The sequence below is a fragment of the Myiozetetes cayanensis genome, unplaced genomic scaffold (assembly GCF_022539395.1).
Source record: "Myiozetetes cayanensis isolate MyiCay16 unplaced genomic scaffold, myiCay2020 scf19, whole genome shotgun sequence".
In the NCBI taxonomy this organism is placed as follows: domain Eukaryota; kingdom Metazoa; phylum Chordata; class Aves; order Passeriformes; family Tyrannidae; genus Myiozetetes; species Myiozetetes cayanensis.
Window position 1 is genome coordinate 2250257 of NW_026087400.1, and position 12299 is coordinate 2262555.

Genomic DNA, 12299 nt, shown 5'->3' on the forward strand with positions numbered 1-12299 from the left:
TTCAGGTCTTTCTCTACCACTCTAACCATCACTTCTGAAAGATCACAGAAATTAGGATCTCTTGCCAGTCTCCATATATATAACACTTTGTAGATATAGTTACATGGCACTTTTATTTATACCTATAAATAAAAATACTAATTTGCAACTTTCAAAAGTTAAAATGCAAGCTTTTTTTTTTAATGTTACACTGACCTCAGCTATTGTACTTCCAGTAGTATTTTTTGAAAGGTCATTATATATTTCAGTCATTGTTCCTTTGATGGCATCCATCATCTGAGAGATAAAAAGAAAATATATATATTTTTAATAGATTCCCACTTTCACTTCCTTTCAACCACTCTAATGTGAGCTTATATTGCTATCAACAATGTTCTATGTATATATATATATATATGTATTTATCAGGGTCTACATTTAGAGGACTATGTAGAAGGTAAAACACAACAGTTTTGATCAGGACTGATTTTTCTGTCCTAAACTGGTGAACTGCTTGATCTTCTACATTTCTAGGAAATTGCTATTGATATAATTTATGAACAAAAAAAATACATAACCATGAATTAGGGGAAGAAATGCAATGTAAAAATATATAGTGTTCACAGTGATTTTTTTTTAAATTAAAGATCTAAGAGAGGATATGGAAAGCCAATGTCTCTTCCCTCACTGTCATGACACAAATACTGCACCACCCCTTCTCTTCAACAATTTAGTGTCTGTTTTAATGCATGGACACACATTTATGGCAAGTTACCCACTGATGAAGTTATACAGTGCTTTAAAAGAAAAGTACAACTCTGTATATGTTGTACTGAACACAGATGAAAAACACAGAAAATGCTCCAAACCACAATGTAACATGAATAAGAAGCAGCAGAACATGAGAAGGAAAGGGTCTGAAGTGCCTGAGCAGCTGAAGCCCCTCTCACACCCTCTGGCTTGGAATGGCAGCATTAAGCCAGATCTAAATATGTGGTTCTGCACTCTCACCAAAATCTGGCTGTTCCTACCTAGTAGGGTGAATTTGCAACATATGGCAACCTGAAAATGAAGTTATTTCAGAATCAGTTCGCTTCAGAATCAAATCTCAAGGAAACCTTACTCAGGAACTTACTTTGCTGGTATATTTAGCAATATCTGCAGCCACATCAGCTGAAGCTGTTGCAATTGGCAGGTCTGTGTTAAGTGAGGAAGAAAGTGTACTTGCAGATCCAGAACTGGTAACCATAGAAATAGGCTGAGTGCTTGTGACTAAGGTTATGGTGGATGTGGAAGTGCTCTGGGTGATCTCTTTTTGCTGCACAGCTAAAAAAAAAAAAAAAAAAAAAGAGAACACTGAGTGGATCAATCACATAAGAAATTATGAAAATAAATGGGCAAACTTCTAACTTCAATATCAAACTAAACTGTGTGCACATAACCATTTCAGACTTGTATTACTTATACAATGGTGCCATCTAATGATTAATTATACAGTGCCCAGCCACTGAACTTGTACATAATTGCAAGGTTTGAAGGTAAAGAAGCAAATGTAACTTTGAATTTAAATACTTGTGATTTTAGACTGGCCAGTGCAAAAGTCTCCCTCAGTTCTGTTTTACTCCCATCCTCGGACTTTTCTATCCCACTTCCTATGAAGCCCCTTCCTGACCTCTCAATCTGGAAAACTCCCTACTAATATCACACATATAAGGTAGACTTCGACACTTCCATATTATTAAGGTGTGAATTAAAGTAGGATTCTATTAAAAATGAGACTTCACCAAGTTTCCCATTTATTTTTCCTCACTGAATATTTTTCTGTGTCATATTTGTGCAGTCTGCAAGCAGGAAGATATCACTTCCTCAGCCCTGCTGAAATGGCAGCCACAAAAGCAGTTTGGGACCAGAGGAATGAGCCTCTGATAAACATCTGTACGTGAGCCATTACCTAAACCTCTCTTCTCTATGAAGTCACCACAGTGCCAGTGGTTTTAGCAGAGGGGAGAATGCCTATTCATCAGGCACAGCAGTAAACATTTCAGTTTATTAACTTGAAATTACGAGTGAAGCTAATTTACATAAAGCTGCTGTTCTGTGAAGTGAAGCAACAGCAGCATGGGCTCGTGTTACCCTGTGCCTGCTCTTAGTGAAACCTCAGGCAAAGGGATGGTAAGAAAACAGTTGAGAAAACATTCTAAATTTCCAGGGCTGTTTGTTCAGTAAACTACCATCAAAGTCTTGTTAAACAATGGGGATTTCAAAGACAAACAGAGCCTGGGTAATTTCATTGTTGTCAAATTATACTCTGAAAAACTGTTCAGATCAGCTTCTTGTCAGATAAAACTGGAAGCAATTTGTAGATACTGAGTGGTAAACATGCAAGTGGAATAGTTAATGGTTTTATCTTACAGTCCAGAACATAATTCAGTTCACTCTTCCAAATCCCTGATGGCTAAGAATAGCAAAAATATTTACACAGACACATACACAAGTTTTCTCTCATTAAAATAAAGAGCCATGACTCTAAATACACACCAGAAGGAGCAGGTATGGTGAGTAAGCTGCTGTACTTTAAAGTCACTTATCAGAGCAGAACCACACTGTGAGATTTTGTTTATATGGAAGAACTCCTGGTTGGGCAGCCTTGGAGCACTGAGATCACTACCGGGGAATTACGGCACCACAGGCACATTGGGTTAGAAAGTGTGTACCTTTCACTGCTTGTCTTGTCTGGTATCTTGTCCCTTGAGAGGACTGAGGCTGCTGTGACTGAGCCTGCTGGCTCTGCTGCTGTTGCTGCTGTCTCTGTACCTTCTGCATGTGCCATTTCTGAGAAGACGTCTGGAACTTATTCGAAGAATTCCACACCACCCGCTGCACAGCAGGGGCGGTTTCCTTGGGCAGCAAAGGCCTCTGCTTTTTCACGGGGCTCCCTGTGGCTGCAGATGGAGCACTGGCAGTGGAAGCAGCACTGGTAGTTGCTGTCACACCAGCTGGGGGGTCTGGGCTGCAGAACGGGTGAGTACTGGAGTTTCTGGGAGAGGCTGGGTGCTTGCGCTGGAGGAGGGTGGAGTTTTGCCTACGACTAAACAAACAGAAAGTGGTACACCAGCTTTTACAAACATCTGATTCATAATCCTCCATCTTATTTCTGGAAGAGCCATATATACCTTCCAGTCTGCTTTGAATGAATTTCCTCAGAAGTAACTGATACATTACAAGTAAAAGTCATTTCAGCCTAGTTGAAGTTGGTGGCAGTTCAGATGCATCAGTAACTAAGTAAAACAAAACCAAAAACTACAAACCCCAGAAAAACCAACCTGACCTCCTCTGAATTAATGTGAGAGGTTAGCACTTGACAGGATGTTTTTGGATTCCCATTTACACCTGTCATCCCAATTTCTATCAGGAGAAAAATACATTCTAAAGTATCAACGACTGAACAGTAAGTGAAGGAATAGGGCACTAAAAACATTCTATAAAAGAGTGAACTGGCACTGACAACCACATGAAGATGACACCAAGTTGGGTGGGAATGTTGATCTGCTTGAGGGTAGGAAGGCTCTGCAGAGAGATCTTGACAGACTGACTGGAGTGATGGGCTGGGGACAACAGCAGGAGGTTCAATAAGGCCAAGTGATGGGTCCTGCCCGTTTTCCATAGTCACAAAGAATGAAAAATCATTCCTAAAAATTTGGTTTAGTACAGATTTTTATCTCAACGCAAAAATAAAGGTAACAATTCTGTCTTAGGTAACAGCCTTACAGAACAGGAGACAAAAAAAAAGGAAGGAAAGAATTTCATCCTACCATCTTGTTTGGGAGAAGGTTCTTTAGATTCTTTCTTGTTTTTCCTTCCTTCACGAGCACAATGATCATCTCCTAGATCGATGACAAGTTCGCTCTCAGAATCAGAGTCCAGTCCTAGATGCACAGTTGGAGAGTCTGTTTCATCTTTACCTTTCAGCTTTTCCTTTGCAGGGTGCTGTAAACTTTTTCCCTTTTCAGAAAATTCTTTTTCAGTGTCTGAAATGGACTTTTCCTTGACCGGTTCTTCGGTTTTCTCCACTTCTGGACTTGTGCTTTTAAGTTCCTCCTTGTCTTCATTCTGTGCTGGGGGCTTAGGTTTTTTTTTCAAGCTCAATGATTCTTTGTCACTTCTTGTACCTTCCTTGTCCTCACCATCTTCTTGATCATTCTTTGATTTCTGATCCTCATCACTATATTCGCTGTCACTGGTGTCAGATTTTTCAGAATCTTCAGAGTCACTGTGTTCTACTGCAGTATAAACAGCTTCAGATATTTCATTTATTCCTAATTGTGGGAAGGAAAGTACATTCCATGCTGACATCAGACTGACTGAAATTACCAAAAAAAAATACTCTATATGCTGGAACAAAGTGTACACACCCCATTATCTTAACTCACAGTTCTTAAGCTACAAACATAGTGCCCTGTCTCAGTACCACAAAAAATGTGCAAGAATCAATCTCCACATACTTCAATTAAGATTTGTATTTCATTCAACAGCCCTCCTTTCACTGCTTTTTTTCCACCACCTGCAAGCTCTTTTGTTCAACTCAGGACCCAATGCCGGCAAATATAAAGAGGAATTATTTTTTATCCTCAAGAAACCAGCTTAAAAATCACTAATACTATTCACCTGATGACATACTTACTTACTGCCTTGCATCCTTCCTTATATATATGACTGACTTACATCCTAATTTGTGCAGCTGACAAAATTTGGGTACAATCCTCGAATTTTTCAGTTTACAAAGCCAATAGTAAGACTATAATCCTGCCACACTACCTACATCAGAATGGTACAAAAACAGATTAAAGATGAAAGCTTGCTGACACAAATTTGAAACCTCAGGTCACACTGTTTTAATGTAAACCAGTTCAGTGCATTCCACTTGCCCCAAAGATTTCAAATATCGTCTACTCTTCTTTTAACACATAATTTAAGGCTTTACTAGTCCAAAACTTATTTTAAGCTCCACTCCAGGATTTCCTCAAGTGTATCCTTCGTTTGCCCACCGTGCTCTTGAGGGACACTCACCAAGTTGTGCTTTGCAGCTCTCTATGGTCTTGTCCAGGTTAAGCTGGAACCTGCTCCGGATCTGCCGTTTTGGGGAGATGAGCTGCACAGGAGTGCTCTGCTGCTGCACCGACTCACTCAGCTCCTTCAGATCCATCTCAGCTTTGCTACGGTCTAGAAAGAGAAACAGAGGACTGAGAAAAGGATTTGACAAAAGGAGCAGAGATCATTCATCCAGGTAAGGCAAATTTCACTGAGGACGATCTGAAATGTATTTCACTTCTCTTAAAATTATGGGTTAAATGATAATTCTAAAATGACCTTACTGCAAACAATGGATTCTCCCTCTCTGACACGACGTATTTCACGCACAAAACTGCAGGCATCAATCACATGGACATTTTCCCCATCAATGTGAAATTGTCAAGAAATCATCATTCAGGTCTGTAAGCTGTCTGACAGCACCCCTACTAAACCGCTGCTGTTATTTACAGTATTTTCAGAGAAAATTAAATAGAAATAATAATCCTTACAATCATCATTTAAAATTCCAAAGTTAAGTCATGAGAATACATTTAAAAATGTGGATCATTGCACTGGATAGATTAATAAAGATAAAATAATACATTTTTCAATATATGTCAGCAAAATCTTGAGTTTTCATCTACAGGTAGAGAATTTTCACTCTGAAACACACATAACTGTCTGCAAAGAGCACATACTAGAGTGCTAAAGCTAAAACTGTCTTAGCAACTAAGTTTCACATTTTTGCTTCAATTTTTCCACTTCAGAGACTGTATTCCTGTGGCACAGTCCTATCCTGGACTCTCTGCCAAGAGTGCTGACACTCCATCAGTGCTCAGGGCACTAAACCAGCTGGAGTTGGTTGGTGGAAGAGGAAGGGCACATGAAGAAGGGGGAAGGAAAGGAGAGAAGAATTACATTTGGCGAGTTTAACTCTTTGAACTGGCTCATGGTAGGACCAAAAGAGCCAGTGCCATATGCTGGGAAAGGCCATGGAGAAGACAAAAGGTAACACTGGCACAATGTGCATTTGTGCTTTGAAGTTTCATTCCAGAGCAGTTAAATGTGGCACAGCATCGCCTTATTTGACTTTAAAAAAAATGCATATTTACAAGACATGCTCTGTTGATGTACAAGTCAGTGAAATGAATAGGAAGGGCTGAGCCAATGACTGCTCTGAGCAGGCATCCTTTACAAGTTTGAACTGCAGAGTCCTCCCAGCACTCTGCTCAAGATACAAAATGTCTTTGTTTTCTGGACTTTCACTTCTGTTTTTGCAGAGAGAAACCACGTTCACGTCACACAGGACAGTGAGACACAACAAGTTATATCACAGAATCATTAGAGATTCACAGAAGAATCCATGTCTGGCACAGCTGATACAAATGAAGAGGGGCTGCCATTTTCACCCCTATCATCAGAGTATACTTAGCAAAGGAAATTCCCCAAAGCTGAAAACATAACTGATACTCTACTTGAAAGCACTCAAGCAGCTCTTTTATGATATTGCTCATGGACCATAACGTTTTACTCAAAAGGTTATATGCTCCAGCTGATGTCTCCCACCTGTGGCTCAAACAACTGCAGCACTACAGAATTCCTGACGTTTTCCCAAATGCAGTGTCACCCCAGATGAGATGACAAACAGCTGCAGTGCAGCAGAAGAAATTAATTCTGTGATTATGTCCACACAGACAGATTAATGTGCTGAAAAACAAGACTTGTGGGCTTGTACCTACAATCAGAATATCTGTAAGGCAGTGAAGACATAATTCAGCATTTGAACTCAAGCCTTCCTGAAATATCTGGCCAATTCTGAGGGGCAGAATCCCGTTTCTCTGGGTAATATCACCTAGTAAATCCCAAAACCCAAAGATCATAAGAAAACTTTGCCAGCAATTCACCTGAGAGACTGATGGGTGAAGAGCAGCAGTTTTCATGTAATTACAACCTTTAGAAACTTACCCACTGTTTAGAAACATTCACTGGTACAGTTCAGCAAAAAACCCCCACAAACATCCTTTAACTGCTTCTTATCAACACAAAGTAACAATAACAGAAAATTTCTTTAATAAAACAAAACAAAAACACCCCCCAGCAAATCTGATGAAACAATAATTACAGATGTGCCTCATTTAAAGACCTTTGCTCATTTAAAGCCACATACCAGCAAGTTTGTTCATATTACGTTGCACTGACACCACCACAATTTGTTCAGCTATAAGAGTATTAGGTTTTCAAAGGTCAAGACTAACCAAGATTAAGATTCAGAATGCTTCCTGGAGTGGAGGTTCTTTCTTGCTTGGAAGAAATTGGTGTTGATGCTTGAGGAGAGAAAGGTTTGGGGCTGCCTGACAAGCTCCCTGCTTGACCTGTTCTCGTTGGTGCTGGAGAAGCTGAAAAAGCACAAAATTAATAAAGACAGATTTAAAACTAGAATACCTCCTAATCATGACAATTCTAACTCTTTGTATTAACTTCTACTCTCCATTTTGATAATTATGACTATTTTCTGCTATTTAAACTGAAGGACTTTGGTCGCTTTTCCAGATTATTTATTAATTCTCAACGTGACACAGAGAACTGATGTTTCTTATCTGAGATACTGGAAGTTAAACACCTTTTTTTCTAAAACTTCTTCATAACCCAAGTCATAATGCAGCCTGTCTTTAAAGAGTACATGGAGTAGAACTAGTACACCACAAAAGTCTTGTACTCCATTTTTTTTTTTACCTGTATTTTTCTCAATAAAGTCCATGGATTCTTCACTGGCACTAAAATGACTGGAAGTTGCTTTTTTCTCTGCATCCTGTTCAACATCAGATCCAGTGTGAACGGATGAGTTTGTACTCATTGGTGACCGTGGCATATCTGTCAGTGAAATCCTACGGCCTGTGCTGCTGCTCAGCATAGACTTGCTCATCAGGATCTTGGGTGAGGCTGTCATATCAAAGTTCAGTTTGATTTTCTCTTGCTTGTCTGTCTTTGCAGTTCCAGCAGTTGGGTTTGCAGGGTCTAACAACATTTGGTATTGATTGTTGGGAGTATATGGTGTCCGGAAAGGGGCGTAATTAAATACTCCAAATTTTCTACGAATGTTATCAACATAAACCTCCATTTCTTGCATTGCACTATTGAAGATGCTCTTAGTCTTTTTCACAGAAAAAGGAATTTCTTTAGACATGAGGTAGCAATTATTTATTGGAACCCAGGCCCTATATATAAAACAGAAAAATAAAAGACAATATAATTCACACCGTGGATTGACACTGGCAACTTTTGCGCACATACTAATTTATTTTAGCCTAATCATAAAGATAGGCACACCTCAGATCATTTCAAAGAACCTACAGTTCTCCACAGCACACCACCAGACACAGGAATTAACCTGCATACTCACCAGACTGTGTGTGTACCGATCTTACAGACATCATGTAAGGAACTAAAATTGTGTATGTCACATTATTACATAGTTTGTTAAGGTCAAGGTTTGAAAACACAGGAGACAAAAAACTTTTAAGAGCATAAAATCACCACCACAGGAATTTTTTAAGCACAGTCAAAGGCATCCTTTGGTTAAACTCCCACCTGTCGTGTTGGCCAAAGAAACGGGCATCGACTTGCCCGTCTTTATCCCTCAGTGCTTTAGCAGGCCAGAATGGAAAGCCTTTGAGTTTAGCCCAGACCAAAGGGTGGGGATTGCTCTAGAGGAAGAGGCAAAATACACAGTCAGAAAATGCAAGCAGTACTACCTTCAAATCTGGTCATAAACATGATTTTTTTCTTTTAATTGTATACATTACTTAGGTGCAGTAAAGGTCCAGCATGCTCAAGGCACTTGCCAAATACAAGAGGCCATTTTACTACATACAAATAAATCCCGAGAGGACAAAATTATAAAATTATATTTAAAAAAATCCCAAAACATAAAACCTCACATAACTCAACTCAATGCAATTGCACTTCTTTATTCATTTATTTTTGATTAGTCCCCTCTAAATGTGTAAGTTAGGCTAAGGCCAATCTTTGAAATGCTCTTAATTTTCATGTAAGTTTGTGTCCTGGCAGAGCACGAGACACTGCAAAGTCCTTGACTTAGGTAAGCACTACTTAGCAACAACCAAAACATCAGTGTGTTATCAACATTATTCTCATACTAAACCCAAAACACAGCATTGTGCCAGCTACCAAGAAGAAAATGAACTCTATCCCAGATGAAACAAAGGGGATAACAGGAACAGTGAAATGAGAACTACTACTTCAATGTAGCAGCCAGACTACCACAATCCTTAACTTACACAAGGCTCACAAAACCAATTTTCTCGTTTTTGGCAAGCAGCTAAATAACATTCCGGACATACTTCAATTTCATTCATCTGAAAACAAAAAGCAAAGTTATTGGAGAGATTAAAGAGAGTCCCAAGTACTATTATGTTAGCCTGTCTGGTTTGCAAGCACCATTTTCCCACCAATTTGTGGGTATAAATCACTATTTCCAGGTGGCCAAGAAGGCCAATGGCACATCAGCAGTATTGCGGCCAGCAGGACCAGGGCACTGACCACCCCCCTGTGCTGGGCACTGCTGCAGCATCTCAAATCCTGTCTTTGTGCAGAATCCATACATCCACGGTCTTCTCTTCCCTCCCCTTCCCAGAATTTTTAATTATAAATAATGCATATCCTAATGGAAAACACATTAGCAATGCCCTTGCCAGACACCATTCTCCAGGCCATGGATAAGAAAGCCTACAAAAATTATAGTTCTGCAACACACAGGTAAGAAAACAGATATTATTTCACCCAAGAATACATGAGATTGAACACAGAACAGTTTAGTTAATTGGGGCACTCATACCTCATGCTCACAGATTTTGATGATGACTTTTGCTGTCTGTGTCAATTTGTGATTTCCTGAGGAAACAATGAAATGCTTTAACCAAGAAAATCGTCATGCTAGCATTATGATAAAATCAACAGTTTTCAGATTTAAAAGTTAGTGATAAAAACAAAAGAGAACATCTAAAAACAATGTAAAAACCTACGTATAAACTACATGCTTGCAAAAGCAGGACATGAGCACTTTTCTTCTCAACGTAACATTGTAATAATCTTTAAATGCTCCTTTTCAAAGCCTACTGCAGCCTCCCCACCACCAAGGCACTCTTTCAGTGAGGGATGTGCTGTATGACCTTCTCAGGTAGGTCTCCATGAAGTGCTGCACAATATAGGACTTGCTACAGCAACTGGGGGGTTGAACCAGGTGATCTTTAAGGTCTGTTCCTACCCAAACCATTCTATGATTTTAACTTATGTGAATTTTTTCTTTCCTAAGGTGGAATGAGCAAATGACAGCACAGGTTGTATTTGGCCCTGCAGTTTTATGCATGCCAATTGTTAAAAAACCCACAAACCTGTTATTGTTTAGGAATTATGGTAATTAACAAAGATACTTTCAGCATTTACCAACTAGAAGTCTACAAATGGCTCCATGGCTTTACCAATTTAAAAGTTTCCTATTTGAGGACATAAGTAAGTATCAATACTTACCCCCATTGTAAATAATGCAGTTGTGCAAAATCCATTTGGCATCAGCCAAAAATGCTTCAGTGCAACCGTACATTTTCTTTTTAACATTCTGTAAAGAAAAAAATTAAGAATGTATCAGGAAACAGAAGTGAGTAAAAAGGGGCAGCTTCTTCCTCAACATTGTTTCCTATCAGTTATACAATTAATAAAACTGACCCCTGGAACTGTTCAAGCCAGGCTGGACAATGCAAGTCCCATTATCCACCTCCTGACTGTTTCTTTTTCCTTTTACACCTCAGTGCAGTGGAGATCACAGTATTTGCTGAATGATCAGTAAAATGAGTCTGCAATGACCCCTGGATATACACCAAATGGTCTCAGATTAATGAACCAGTGATCCATAAACAGCTTACAAACATGATGATCAAATGCAAACCCTGGTTAAAGAAGTCTCTCCTGGAGATCATTCCTGGAATAACAGGAAGAAGTCAGCAGTGCAAGCTTGTCTTTTACACACTGTTTTTCCTGAGCATTTACCAGTTCAGACAAAACAGTGTCACTGTTGAGCTGGCATGGGATTTAGCTGTAACTGAATTGACTTTTACAGTAACAAAAAAAACCATCAAAATAATTTCAAGCAACTTCTCTCCCCCGCCATCGAACACGTCAGAAACAGCAACCAGAGTCAAGGAACCTGCCTCTGTCAGCTTCATACAAACCTTCTCTAATGTACAAAGGTCCATTGGATGAAAGATATATTCTGCATAATCTGGGTGTTGATCCAGTGAAACTGGCTTTTGAAATGGCTCTGTCTGTTAGGGGAAATAATAAACCACACTGCTTACTGATATGGAACAGTTACAGCAATGACACAATACTCACTCATTTTCTAACACTGCTTCCAACTGTGTTATCAGAGAAAATTCTTCAAAGGTAATTATAAAATGTTGTGAGGAGGTAAATTATTAGCAGAACAACAGGAACTAAAAGGTCTCATGTGACTGATTTTTCATATGCTGGACATAATGAACTGCAAAAATTAGAGGTTTCTTAAAAGGTACTGTTACAATTTGCAGTCAGGGTTTCTTTTGTGTGGAGCTTTAGATGAGGTTCAACAGAGCATTTTTAGAAGCATAAAGACACTATATTTCCAATTCACAAGACTCACAAATACCTTTTTCTGACTCTCATTAGAATCACAACTTTCAAAACAATGATGGCTTGGTAATGCAAACACAATCAAACTTTTTTCAGAGGGACTGCACACTCTATCTGCCAATGTGGAGGGACTGCAATTCTTGGACCAAACCAATGAAAGGACTTGATACCAACACAACAGGTTAACAGTAAAATGCCTGAAGGGCAAAACATCTCAATAGCATTCATTAGACATTAGCTTTCTAACCACACTTCCAAAACACTTTGTGAATTCAATACAAACAAACACTGACATTTTGCTACTGAAAAGCTGCATTAAAGCTTCTAAGGGCTCCATCTGATAGTATTTACCACTGCAGAGGGAAAGGATTTGAAGAGCCAAAATCTGTCAGTACCCAGAGTAAGAAGTTGTCACTATTGTTCTGCTAAAATACTTGTCACAGAGAGTAAGAGACGCAGAGAGCCCATCATTCTGCACATATGGTTTTCCCAAAATACTCCACAGTGACTACAACACTGCAGGCACAGAGACACCCTCTCTGCTCCTCTAACTTACACACAGGAGA

At 39.2% G+C, this 12299-nt stretch overlaps 1 protein-coding gene across 1 annotated transcript in view; it reads right to left on the bottom strand.

Moving 5' to 3' along the window:
* Nucleotides 1-12299, bottom strand: part of ZMYND8 (zinc finger MYND-type containing 8) — a 47367-nt gene that overhangs the window by 8693 nt on the left and 26375 nt on the right. The window contains 13 exon segments of the mRNA XM_050313754.1: nt 196-276; nt 1115-1305; nt 2694-2981; nt 2984-3067; nt 3792-4295; nt 5047-5199; nt 7305-7445; nt 7783-8264; nt 8638-8753; nt 9348-9425; nt 9905-9960; nt 10597-10684; nt 11295-11387. Of these exon segments, the coding sequence (XP_050169711.1) occupies nt 196-276; nt 1115-1305; nt 2694-2981; nt 2984-3067; nt 3792-4295; nt 5047-5199; nt 7305-7445; nt 7783-8264; nt 8638-8753; nt 9348-9425; nt 9905-9960; nt 10597-10684; nt 11295-11387 (2355 nt within the window).